At 50.6% G+C, this 13,352-nt stretch overlaps 1 protein-coding gene across 2 annotated transcripts in view; it reads right to left on the bottom strand.

The window, feature by feature from the left end:
- LSP1 (lymphocyte specific protein 1) overlaps window positions 1–13,352 on the bottom strand; it is a 47,469-nt gene that overhangs the window by 17,147 nt on the left and 16,970 nt on the right. For both annotated transcript variants that reach the window (XM_041415158.1, XM_041415159.1), the window contains exons 2-4: window positions 6,559–6,711; window positions 4,224–4,313; window positions 857–1,040 (exon numbers count right to left, since the gene is read on the bottom strand). In XM_041415158.1, coding sequence (XP_041271092.1) covers window positions 857–1,040; window positions 4,224–4,313; window positions 6,559–6,711 — 427 coding nt within the window. The remainder of the gene's footprint in view (window positions 1–856; window positions 1,041–4,223; window positions 4,314–6,558; window positions 6,712–13,352) is intronic.

The raw sequence follows: 13,352 nt of genomic DNA, 5'->3' as shown, positions 1-13,352 counted from the left end.
AGCACAGAAACTTTGAGTTAACATTATCTAATTTGGAAGCATTCAGGAAGAAGCTCATATGTCATTTGGAAGGGAGGGCAGAAATCAGAAGTTTTGCAGGGTCAAGATTCCCAAATGGTATGAAAAGGGACCCTTGCATCAGTTATAAAGATCTCTTACCACAACTGAGATAGGAAAACATTAATTCCTCATTTAAAGGCCAAAAGGAGAGAGAGAAGCTGCCTTTAGAATAAAGGGCTGGAAAGGGTAACGCACAGTTCAAATGCAAAAATCTTGCTAGCCCCAGACAGTCCAAGTCCATTTATAACAAATTATATTTGAAGCTCAGCCCCCTGACTTGCACACCACTTGAATTCCAGCTTTGTCTCGCTCTCCCCCTCCCCTTAACCAGGAATTATCAGAACAAAAAAAAAAACCTCAGCTGGGAGCAATGCAAGGCCAAGAGAACTATCAGGAAGAAGTACTCCAAAGGTGTGATAAAGGCTGGGGAGAGGAAAACAAGCAGGATCATTTAGATTTGAGCTCTCCTGTAAAGCTACTCACTGCCCACAAAGCCACAGGAGAAATAACACTTTCCTCCTCAGCATGACAGGGACATGGCAAAGCCACCACAAACTCTGAGAGCAAGCACAACCCCCTCACAAAAGGGCAGAGGCTGCCAGCAGTGACCCCAAGAAGGCACAGCACACAGGCAGGAGTGGCACCAGCCCCAGGTTATGCCGTGAAAGCACATCTAATGTGTCTGCATGGGCTCAGCTTCCAGCAGCAGTGGTGAGCCAGGACATGGGAGAGCAGCTCCCAGCATCAGCTCTCCCACCAGCCCTCTGGAAAGAAGGTCAGCTCCTCCTGATCCCACCTCTTGCTCAGCTTGTTCCTCTTCCTCCTGCTCTTGAACCTCTTCTTCCTCCTGACACAGCCTCTCTTCCTCTCTGATAACCATATTATCCTCTGGGCTTTCCTGATCCAGCTGGATCTGCTCCAGTTTGACTTCAGCTTCTCTCACACCACTGTCCTCTTCTTCATAGGACTGCCTTGGAGACCTACAGGTGGGGGAAGAGATCAAAGAAAAAAAAAGCACAGTTATGAGCCTACAGACACCATGAGGTACCTTACACCTCTAGAAATCCAATTTTATCACTTCCCCAAACCTGCAGCATGCTGGGTATTCCACACCAGGGCTCACAGCCAGTTCCAGGCACCCAGATGCAACAGCAGTCACATCCCACTCCCCCCACTTTAAATGCCCAAGACAGCTCAACTAAGGGCTGTGGCAGAGCTGAAGGGATCTGCACATTACCAGCATCATGATGGGTAAAACCCATAGGAAAGCAGAGAAGAGCCCTCTGCTCAAACCCCTGGCAGAGAGGCCACTGCTGCCATGATGTGGTAACTGCTGCCAGGCTGGCTCAATTCCCTGCCTGGCTACAGCTAAAATTCCAGGTGCACTAGCACATCCTGCAGTCAAACACAAACCTGATGCTGCCCCCATGGTTCCCAGCACTAATTCAATGTGAGGCACCAGACACAGCCCTTCTCTGCCTGAACTCATCTTCCATGTTAACAGAGTCTTCTGCTGCAGGAGAGCCCAACCACCAACACATGAGCATGCTTCCCAAGCTGAAGCTGAACTCTAGGGCAAGGCTGCAGAGCCACTCCCCTGGAATCATTCCATGGGCAAGGCACGGTGCTTCACAAGCAATGCTGTATTAGCACTTGGTCCCAAGCCTCAGTTTTGCCCACTGGAAAAAATTACACCTCTACTCACATCACTCATCTCATATCCCAGCAAAACAAAGGAGTTCCAAAGCAGATGGGGTCACCCCCTGGCTTAGGGGTTTGGTACAAGAGAATTGCTCCGGGTCTCCAAGGCTGCAAGAGGAGACCCAGGAGTACGTTTATGCAATCAGCTTTGCAAGAGCAGAGCAGCCCATGCCTTTGGGCACAGGGACACTGGGAGCACAGAGCCCCAGAACTCTCACTGGCTCCCAGCCACGCACCAAGCTGTTATTGCCATCTTACTCTCCCCAGCCAAAAGATCCTTCTCCTCCCACCCAGTTCTTAGAAAATCGCCTGGCTTGAGAGAGCAGGGCTAGAGAGCTGGCTAGCAGGCAGCTGCCAAAGGGCAAGGCTGACTCACTGCTCCTCCCTCAACAGGCAGCACCAAGACACAAAAACAAGCTCCAACAAGACCTTTCCACCCACATCTCTGCTTCTGGGAAGGCAGCTCACAGGTCAGCCACCATCCAGCCCTCCACACTGACTACATGGGGAAAAAGATGATGCACATGCTGGCTCACTTGACTTGTTTCTCATCATCCCCTCACCAAGAGCAAACAGACTGAAGGCCCAGCAAGCTAGCAGCTCTCCACCAGGATGGCAGCAATGTCTCCAGCTCACATACAAGCTCATATTAAAAATTAAGGCCAGCAAACACAGCACAGCCTATAGGATGCCTTTCACACCACAGCAACGCTGTATGGGAGGCAGCTAGGCTGGCACAGCTTCACCTCCTTGCACACAGCTGATGGTATGGATCTCCTACCTCAAAGAGGAGAGCCAGGACCAAAAAGAAAACATGCCTTAGCACCAAGGCCCTCAGGGGATGCAGGACCTGGTTTAGTTCTATCCAACAGAGAGCAGCTGTCTCTCTCCATCCACTCTTTCACAGCCACCACTTAAAACGCAGGATTTGCCTCATCTTCAGTTAAACAGGAGAGAAGGGAGTTGGGAAAGCCTGACCACAGCACTGCTTGTCCCAGCACAGGACACCACAGGCAGACACACAACCTACCTGTGCTCACACCACACTCCAAGCTCATCCCTTGGATCAGACAGGTCCCCAAGGAAAATGCTGCCACAAGGACCCACAAGGCACAGCCCCTGCTGTGAGGACAAGCCCAGCCTTTGCAGAAAAGCTCACCCACAAAGTCTGAACTCCTTCAGCTGCCTCTCCCAGCCAGCCTTCACCCACAGCTCCTGCTTTTGAAGTACCACCTCTCACTGATGGGCTTCACCTGCCATGCTCTCACTGATGGGCTTCACCTGCCCTGCTCAGCACCCTCCCCTCCTGCTACAGGACAAACACTTAAAAACCCAAAGAGAAATACCTGGGGAGGATAATGTTCGTTCCAACTAATTCCCTTTTGAAGGCCAAGGAGGGAAAAGCAGTAGCCTTTCTTTCCAGAAAAGCTCTTTGCAAGGGGGGCTGGAAAAAGAGGCAGCAAACCAAAAAGCAGATGATTTCTAATTGCTCCCACAGATGTTGTAATTACGTTGTGCTGGGCTTTAGAGGTGCTTGAGAAGTGCTTGTGAGGTCAGGGCTGCAAAGGTACAGCTTGCAACGTGGTTTAGCCACAAGGTCTGGAGAAAAGTAACAAAACTTTGAGCTCATTTTTATTTATTCAGCAGTAAATATTAATCTTAAGCACTTTTTCAGTCACAGAATAGTTTGGATTGGAAAGGACCTTTAAAGGTCATCTAGTCCAATCCCTCTGAAATAAGCAGGAACCTTTTCAATCAGATCAGGTTTCTCAGAGCCCTGTCCAACCTGACCTTGAATGTTTCCAGGGAAGGGGCATCCACCACCTCTCTGTGCAAAGAATTCTTCAGGGTAAAGAAGAGGCTATGGCAAAAATTCCCTACAAAATCAAGCTGCCAAGAGAGCTGAGTCACAGAGTTCATGTGCAGGTAGACAGTATCCAAGGGAAGTGGTTAAGGCAGGAGTTTGGTTTAGTTCTGTAAGGGAGGAGTGATGGGAGGGCTCTCAGGGCTCTTTGCTGCCTGTTTTTCCCTGCTCAAAGAGGAGTCAGGCACAAGGTGGGTTGGGGCCATAACACCCACTATGCTGACATGAGCCAGGAAGCAGCAATAACTTAGAACAGCTTTTTAGGCAGGCCTGGATTATGTTAGAGACCATTTCAGCCCCTGCAGCAGCTCAGGTGGCTTAAATCTGCTGTTGTCACTCCTCCAAACCCAGGAGTCCTGGCAGGCTGCCACTGCTTGGAGCACAGAGCTCAATCCAAACACCCCCAAAGCCTGGGGCTGTCCCTGGGCCATTGCCCCCTGCTAGCCCAGATGGCAGGCAGAGAGCAGCTGTCCCAGCGGTGTGGAGCCTGCTCTGTCCTGCTGACGCTCCAGACTTGACCTGGGTTGGGTCACCCCTCCTCAGGGACAGTCCTTTTGCTGGGGTACCCCTCCCCTTGGTTCATCTGTGTCCTACCCACCTCTGCTTGCGCTGCTCGAGCTTCTGGGACCAGTCACTGAACCCCTCATCTTCCTCCAGCTCTGAAGTCCCAGATGGCTTAAAGTCATAGCTGAAACACAGCAAGAAGGAAAATCAGCATGAGAGGCATGCAAAAAAGGCCTAAACCTGGCCTGAAAGAGCCACAGCCTGACACAGTCCTTCTCCTTTCAGTTACTCCATTTATTCTTCTCTGAGTGAGCTGTACTGCTGAAGATAGCCATGGCAAAGTCATTCCAGCATCTGTCGTCCTGGCCACAAATGTGTGCTCAGGCTAACAGTAAAGCTCTCAGGGAGCAAGGGAGACTGGCTGAATGCTGTCAGAACACTGGCTGCTTCCATGTCCCTCTGCAAACCCAGCCCCAGGAGAATCACAAAGCCAGCACAGCCCCACCATCACCACTTCAGCTGATGCTGTCCCTCCAGCTCCCAAGAACACTCCTGTCTTTTTCCTGCAAACCCTCTGTTCTCCTGACTGTTTCTGGCTTTCTTTAGTGGGGGTAAGGGAGAACAGGAGGTAAACTCTGTCCCTTTGGAGAAAGGACATGCAAGGGTGGGTTTGGACTAAAGGGAGTGGCATGGATAGGACGAGTCCCAGCGTGGGAAGAGCCACAGGAAGGAGGGGGCAGGATTTACACAAGAGAGAATGAAGCTTTTCAGAAGATTAATAGCCAGGGCTGACCCTGGCTGCATGAGCAAGCCCAGGTGGCTGTCAGCAGCTGTAAACAAAACCAGGGAATGGCCAGAGAAGAAGAAACACGCTTGTGGTTGAGCCTGGCCCGGCAAGCTTTTGGCATCATGGAGCAGGGAGCAAAACCCTTCATTTTAGGACTTGTTCTTGTCATTGCCCTCTTAAGCACTCAATTGAATTTGGGCAATGCCAACGGTGCTGTGGGGCCAGCAGCACAGCTGTGCCCATGGCAAGAGGAGTGGAGCCTGCAGGCTGGGTTACTGGGGCTGCTGCACACTGCTCTGGGCCTGAGGCTGCTCACAGCACCAACCAGCAAAAAGGAGACCAGAGACCTCATCTGCTGTTTTAAAGACCTTTTCAAATTATTTCCTAGTCCCCACGTGAAGGGGGGGTTTGGAAAAGCTAATAACTATTATTACTTTCCAGACCTTCTGTTTGCTTTTAGAGCAGACTGCAGCAGCTTTGTCTGCACAATATCACCGTGTGTATTTCCACAAAAGATTGTGAAGGTGTTTTGCAATGCTTTTCTATTTTAAAAAAAAAAAAAAAAAAAAAAACCTCCAAAATTTTTGGGGGGGTTTGGGAAAAAAAAAAAAAAAAAAAAAAAGTCCTGAATAATTTTGGAAGTGTCTTGGCAAAAAAAAAAAAAAAAATCTTTCAAGGGAGAAAAAAATAGGTTTTCATAAATTTGCTTTTTTCCGAGTAAAATGAAGATGTTGCTTCTCTGTGACTATAACTCCAAATCCTGCCACCACTTTTCCATTGTGTTCAATAAATTTAGAAATAAATTGAACACATAAACAGTGGTAAGACTGAGGACTTTGAGACAAGAATTTGGCAATTCAGAGTGCAGATTAGTTTTTGTGCTAGCCCCAGTGCTGCACAGCATCTGGACTGCTGAACCATGGACATGGGGAGGCTGCAGCAGGATGTGGTGTGGGATGCTGGGGATGTCATCCTATCCCTTCTCCAGGTGCTTCCTCTTTGACAGCAGAGACCTCAGCATCTCCAAAAAAATGCCTCCTGAGCTATTTCCATCTAGGACTTGCCCCATTAAAGCACAAAGTTAATTTTAACCCTTGGAGCTGTGAACTGCACCAGCTCAGGTGCTGCTTCATGCTATCCAGTACCAGGGCAGCATCCTGGGAAGGAGGAATGGGAAGCTTAGCCAGGATAGGTGACTGCTTGCACTGTGATCTGCTTGGGATTGTGCATCAACTCCTCAGGCACATCTTTCTTTGCACATATCAGGAAACTCCATTACTTTCGCTGTAGGATGACTCCCAAGTTGAAATTTAACCAAGCACTGAAATCACTGGCAATGGGGACTCCCTACCAGAGCCCAGCCTGCCCCAGGCTGTCCCAGTGTAAACTCCCAGGGCAGTAAAACCCCCAGCCTCCAGCCAAAAAAACAATCAAAGCAGGACTTGTGGGGTTTTCTGCCCAAAGAAGAAAGCACACTATTTGCTAGTGTGTGCTAAATCCCCCAGCCCAAACCTATTAGAGATCTTCCCCATCTTCCCCAAACCACCCCGAACGCCAGGGACACACACTCAGTGGCTGCAGGAGGGCTTTGCTACGAGGAAAACGTGTGCTGCTGCAGGATTTATGCATGGGTATTTCTTACTGGTTTTCCTGTGGCAGAGCAGCACTCTCTGAGCAGGGGACGGTGCCATTCAGGCCCTCTTCTGCCTGGGACCGCAGCTGCTTCTCCCGCTCCCGCCGCCGCCGCTCTCTCGCCGCCTCCTCCTCATCTTCCACGCTCCACTGCGCTGTCAGCCTGCCAAGCCAGAGGGAAAACCCATCTTTAATACCATCAGGCAGTCCTGTGGAACCTGGTAACAATCCTCTGAGGTGTCTGGGCTGCCCCCGGCAAGCAGGAGCCTTCTGCAGAGGAGAGCTCCCACCACGAGCGCTGATCCTCCAAGCGGCATCCTCACCTCCATCGGCACAGCTCCACAGCGGGACTGACTGATGGGCAAGGACAAGGTGGGACACAGGGACCGGGAGAGAGGTGCAGGAGAGCCTGCAAGTCTCTAGAAGGAAGATGTGGCAAACACCCTCTTCCCACCTGCCTGTGGGCTGAAGCCCACTGGAAAGCACCATTCCCTGCAAAAACAGCCTTGCACTCCCCCTTTGGAAGGGTTTGTAAATGGTCCTGCAATTCTGCGAGGTGTCTGAAGGGTTTGTAAAGGGTCTTGCAGTGCTGCAAGATATCCAACACCTTCATGTCAAGCTTTGGCCCACAGAAGACAAGATCTGTACCCTGGGGATGAGTTTCCTTAGGCAGTTGAGCTGCTCCTGCCTGACCAGGAGCCAAGGAAACAGCGGCGGATGGCAGCACCTATGTCCTGCCCTGCTCTGCCCTGCCTGGCTTCCTGTCAACCCTGTGGAGGAGAAAAACCTGCCCTGGCTTCTCCCAGACATCTCAACTGCAGCACAATAATGCCTCTGTCAGCAGAACAGCCTCCTGCATCCCCAAGGAAGTGATAAGGCGGATGCCACATTCCTTCTCCGGTGATAACGCCAGTCCAGGCGCTCCCCCATGTGGGATCAGCTCCTGCTCCACTGGCAGCACCAGCTGAGATTCAGGCAGGCAGGGACATGCCATGGGGTGCCCACCACTCACCCAAAGGGCCTCTGATGGCAGCTGGAGCTGGGCAGGTCTGATGTGGGGTACACGGGGCTGATGATGGGGCAGATGCCTCCTCACCCCACTCACCCCTGGCTCAGCCAGGTCCAAAGCAGACACTAAAGCTGTTTCCGCTGGCATTTTCAAGCCTGTTTACAGAAATGCCTTTCAGGAAGGCACATACACGGGAGCTGGGAAGTTGATCTCCCAGCAGCAGGACCCAGACCAACCTGCACTTCCACACCTCAGGCACACTCCGAGGACCACAATCCTCTTAGGATGAACCTGCTCAATGGGAGATACAACATTATTCAGATTGGAACAAAGAGCCTGTGGAAGGGAAAATGGGGAAAAAGCCCAAACAGAAATGCCTTAGTTGAGACGTGTTTCAGCCCAGTTTGAGTGAATGAGGGACAGGTTTCAGCTGGCCCCAGGAGTGCCACTCTGCAGCCTGCCCAGCTTTGCCCTCACTTCACCATGGGTCTCACCAAAAAGCTGTTTTCTTCTGAAGTTCAGGGCAGATACCTCCCTATCCCAGCAATGGGAGGGGGGAAAAGCCCATTGGGATTAATTGATGAAAAACATAGCCTTTCTAATTACACTGTGAACCTTGTTAGCCTTTCTAGGGAAGACTGACTCAGAGCCTATTTTAGACTCACTCAGAACTTATTTTACTCTGCAGTGTGAGCTGGATTGTTGAGCTTAGCCCCAGTAGCATCCCCTTGCACAGTGGTCCCACCACCACCCTGTCAGGAAGCTGGGGATGACTCCAAATCACTGCCCTCCCAAACTCCCACCTGCCCCAAGGCAGCAAAGCCAGGTTGTGAGCCCAGTGAAGAAAGGTTACCCATGCCTGCTGCGCCCACAGAGGAGCAGGGAACAGAGCAGACCCCAGAACTAGCCTGAGAGAATGTTCCGCTGCAGTGTTGTTACTGCCTGCCTTATTTTGGGTGGGGTCTTCCTGCAAGCACCAAATTCAGCTCTTTACCTTTTTACCCCATCATCGCCCCTTGCCACCTTGGTCTCCATGAGGAACAAAGCAGACCCAGAACCAGACCCGAGCCTGAGCTCCCCTCCTCCCTTCCCTACTCATCCCACACTCCTATTTATTATTTTTCCTCAGGTTCCCATAGAAACCCTTGTCTGTGGACCTGGCAGGAAGCCACCATGTTGTTGTTGGTTTTTTTTTTTTAATATATAAATGAAGTCATTCATTAAACTCTGCCATGATCTCCCTCCCTTGCGGGACAGCTCCAGATAGTCTCCAATTCGGAAAGGCTCTTAACCCCCTCTTGCCCATATTGCCCCAGTTACGAGCAGCAAAGTCCACGTTCATGCCAGAAAAAGTTAGGTTTTGATTAAAATCTTTCACTCCTTCCTCCAGTTCCTTGGGAAGCTGCTGCAGAGGCTGTGCTCCACCAACACCCCAGCTTGGCCAGGGTGCTCTGGAGGGGGGGTCCCTTCTGAACCACATGAGCTTTCCACACTGTGAGAGCAGCACTGGTTGGCAGCCCTCTCCCTTTCCCAGTTGGATGTGACTAACTCTCTCCCCATGACCTCACCGGCTCGCTATTCTGTCCCTGCATCCTTCGAGCAGGCTGAGGACAGAGCCAGGGGCGACCGTTCTGGGGAGAAGGATTTTTCTGCAAAAGCAGAGAAATAACTTTCCCAGCTCCCCTTGCCACAGAACAATCCAGATTAGTCACAGAGCAATCCCAGCTTCCAGGTTGCCCGCTGCTGTGCTGGGATGTGTCTCAGACACTCTGAGCATCCTGGGGGGGCTGCGATGCTGGGAACACCATGCCTCCGCTCAGCAAAAAGGGCTGCAGATAAAGCCCCCACGGATTCAAAGACACCAGCACACTCCAGCAAACACCTAAACTGAATTTATTTTCAGATTCTGAGCTCTCTGTCATGCTCAAATAGGTTGGTAGGGGAGGGAGGTTTAATAAGTGATGCGTTGGGGTTCACTAATCACACTGACAAGCAGAGGAAAAAGGATGATTACTTTTGGACTGACCGAACAGCACAAATATTTGTCTTGAGTGAAAAACAAGCAAAACAAAATGAAGCAAAAAAACACAAGCAAATGAGAAACTAAGCCTTGCCAAAGTCCTTGTGTTTGGGTCAGCTACAGGGGTTTGTTGGACCCCAGACAAAATGTGCCATTTCAATTTGGACAAGCAGAAGTGTGAGCAGGGGGTCAGCTGTTAAATTGCCTTTTGAAGCTAAAAGGTGGAAAGATTTAATTTCCAAATGGTTCCATTTACTAAAATGAGGCCATGGTCACCCGTTTGCTCTAATTGTTCACAACCACATTCAGTAACTCAACGTGCTCAGCCCACAGTGGCATTTCACAACCGTCTTTCCCAATCCTAGAAATAATTACCCAGTGCTTCAGGATCAGGCTGATCCCACATATCTTCACCTCCAGCCAGCACTGTGCCAGGTTGGTCCCAGGCTGGGGAGGTTTGGGAAGAAGCAGGCTCATAGCTGCCAGTGGGACCAAGAGTTCTCAACTTCATTTCACTCATCACAGGATGGGGAAATGGAAAGCAAGACTTGAAGCTTGAGGAGCTGCAAGATGAGCTACAGCATGCTACACTCCTGAATCCAGCCACCTGCCTTTATAAAATCCCTCCATAGAGGGATTTTCATGCAATGTGAAAGGAAATTCACCCCCTTAAACAGACTTTAGTGTGACTGGAGAAGGGAGGAGAAAAGGTAGAGAGATCTCATTGGTCCCAGCAGCCCAGAGCTCTGGCAAGATTTGCTCCAGCAAGAGCTCGTCACAGGGCTGGGTCATTTCTCTTACACGGTCCCTACATCTCTGCCAACAGCTTTTGGATGTCTTGGTTGGGCCAAACACGCTCTGTGGAATGGGCTTCTAGCTTCCTGAGCACGTCCTGCAGGTGTGAGAATGAGCTGAAAGCCCCTTGGTTCAGCTGTGCCCACAGAGACCCTGCCTGCCAAGCATTTGGGATGCTTAGGTTTCTGCTCTGACTGGGGCCAGCTGCCTGTTTCGGATCCAGCTCTTGACCTCACCTCCCTCCGGACCCCCAGCCAAGGGAGGGGCTTTATTTCTGTTTGCACTACAGAACACCTCTTCCTGCAGCACAGCAGTACAGGCACCCACGCTCTGGCTGCCCTGTTCCACATGGTGGCCACAAATGCTCCAGACAAGCCAGCATGGCTGGGAAGGTCACGTTTCCTTTGGGCAATTCCTCACCGGCACTTGAGAAGATTTTAATATTCAGGCAAGGGAAATTTCTGGCAGCAGATGAGCTGTGTTTAAGGGAAACTCTGCAGACTCGAGGAGTCTTTTGCATGGTTGACGGCTCAAAGGAAGCTTTGCTGGCCCAAACCCAACCTTCAGCACTAAAGCTCATTCCAGAAAGGAAAATCAAATGCCTCCCAGAGGCTTTGGGCTTTGCAGACCTGCGCCAGAAAAACTCAGAAACCCTCTACCAGCACACTGGACATTCCTGTCTCCCGAGCTCACTGGGGTACCAGGCCAGGAGTGTGTTTGCTTTGGTTGCTGCCTCTGTTGGGTAGGTTGCCCCCACAAAGCCAGGGCACAAGAGGGAAGAGGTTTTGGGAACAAGATTTAGGAGGAGCCATGTGCAACCCCAGAAGATAGATTACCCCATCACCTGCAAAAAAACCCAGTGTCCACCACAGCTGGAAATATCCCCTGGGAGCCATGGGGCTGCATGAATTAGAGAAGAACTGGGAAGGGCAGGCATCCTATCTCCCCTCTGTTGAGGTTTAGGGGAAGGGAGATGCCAGAAACCAACGCAAGGGAGTTTCCCCTTCCATGCAATCCACTTGCAGCCTGCATTGCCCTGTCACAGCGCCAGATAACAGAGCGCAGAATATGGCCTAGGACCATCAACAAGTTCATCTGCTGCTGAGCAGAGCTGCCAGGCTTTATTTCATATTGCATTTATCACACATTTACAAAGGGCCCTGACTGCTGGCAGGAGATGTGCAGCTCACCCTGTCACACGAAAGGAAAGAGGACACCCTCTGAAGGCTACAACTCCCTCACCCACTTGACCTTCTGCCAACAAATTAATCACTTATTAGTGGCTTATAATGGCTCTGTGTGACTGAGTCAAGCATGCTGAAATACACAGATAAAGCCTCCACTCATGTCATTCAGGACCACTGGTGTCAGGCCACCACAGAAGTCATGGGTTTCCATGCCTTAGGAGTAACGTGGCTGGATAGCAAAGATTACAGCTGGGTCATCGTCCCACTGAATAAGGAATGGGGTGAGGATAGCAGTACAATACAGGGAGACTGAGAAAAGAAATAAAATCAATAATTATTATGTCACATCCTGGAGTTTATTTCAGCCTCGCCTCGGGAGAGTTATTCTAGCTCCGAAACAGCAGTGTGTCAGTCAAAGGCAGCCAGAGATACTCCACAAGCCTCTCCCTCCCATACATTCATGTAATTCCTCAGCTGCATTGCTCCGTTCAGAGTCCAGGCTACAGAGTTTGAACAAGCAGGGGGGCAGGGGGAGAGGAAAAAATGCATCTATGTGCTTCACCCTCAGCCTTGTTCTCATACCAAGCTTCCCCACCCCACACGTAGCTACGCAGTCTCGGCCACGTCTCCCCATTTCTCCTATAAATCACGGGCCACCTTCAGGATGTGAACAGCAGGATGGAGCTGCTTCACACCCAGGAGTGGCCACAGAGCCCATCTCCACCTCCTGCTAGAACTGGGGGTGTGGAGAGGCAGCACGTATGGGGTGATAAGGACACACCAAGGCATCCAAACAGAATATGATACATCCCACATTTTCATCAAGCAGAAATAGAAGGAAAACCACATTTAGCATCGCAGAGACCTATCTCCCTTTTAAAAATAAAAGCAACTCTTCTTTTTTTAAACAGATCTTGGATTTCCTCCCCACAAGCACATCCCATTTTTGCCCTGAGAAGGATGTGCAGATGTACAGCCACACATCACATGTGCCACGTATAAAACTCTGCCTAGTTTAGCCTTCATTAAATCCCCTGCAAAGATTGACCTGTCACTGTGGCATGACAGGCAGGGAAAGCCCCAGGATGGTAATTTACTGCTTTCATAAGCAAAACAAGACACACTTGAGAAAGCTGGTGGCCAATGGCAGGAGCAGACCCTGGAGGAGGGATGAAAGCAGGGCTGGTCCTTCATCATGAGCTTCATCTGTCCCCTGCTGCCACTCACAGGACTGTGGCTCCAATAAGGTACATGGAATGCTCCATGCTTCCAGACACCATAGGTGAGGCACGAGGCAACCAGTGGGAACAACTGTTTCTTTTTATTATTATTGATTTTGATCACGGCAGACAGAATCCAAACGAATCGCCTCCAAGATGATGAATTGCACCCTCAGGACCGTGGGTCCTTAGCACACAGATAGGCTGGTGCAATAATCTATCAACATCACCGGCCAGGAATTTGGCAGGGGGGAGGAAAGGGCTGGAGCCCCAGCCCTCCCAGCACTCCACTGCATTCAGTAGGTGTGAGAAATCAGTGCTGGGTACGACCTCGAACCGTGGCTCTTTCTCACGGTCTCTCCATCTCAGCACGAAGGTTCAAGGAATTAGAGGGTTTTTTCTACAGGGCAGGAAGTCTGGGCTCTGTTTTTGCAAGGGAGAAGCATGTCAGAGGAGAAAATAGACTTGCCAAAGAGATGCAGACTGCCTTACCCAGCTTTTGTATTTTATTTTTCTCCTCCTTAAGAGGGAAGCAAGACTCCACAGCCTCCCTGCCTCGGCTGCAGTCAGCCA

Source organism: Onychostruthus taczanowskii, unplaced genomic scaffold (assembly GCF_017590055.1).
Source record: "Onychostruthus taczanowskii isolate IOZ18803 unplaced genomic scaffold, ASM1759005v1 scaffold49, whole genome shotgun sequence".
Lineage (NCBI taxonomy): Eukaryota > Metazoa > Chordata > Aves > Passeriformes > Passeridae > Onychostruthus > Onychostruthus taczanowskii.
Note: the sequence above shows the minus strand (reverse complement) of the source record. Positions and strands in the feature narration are given on the sequence as shown.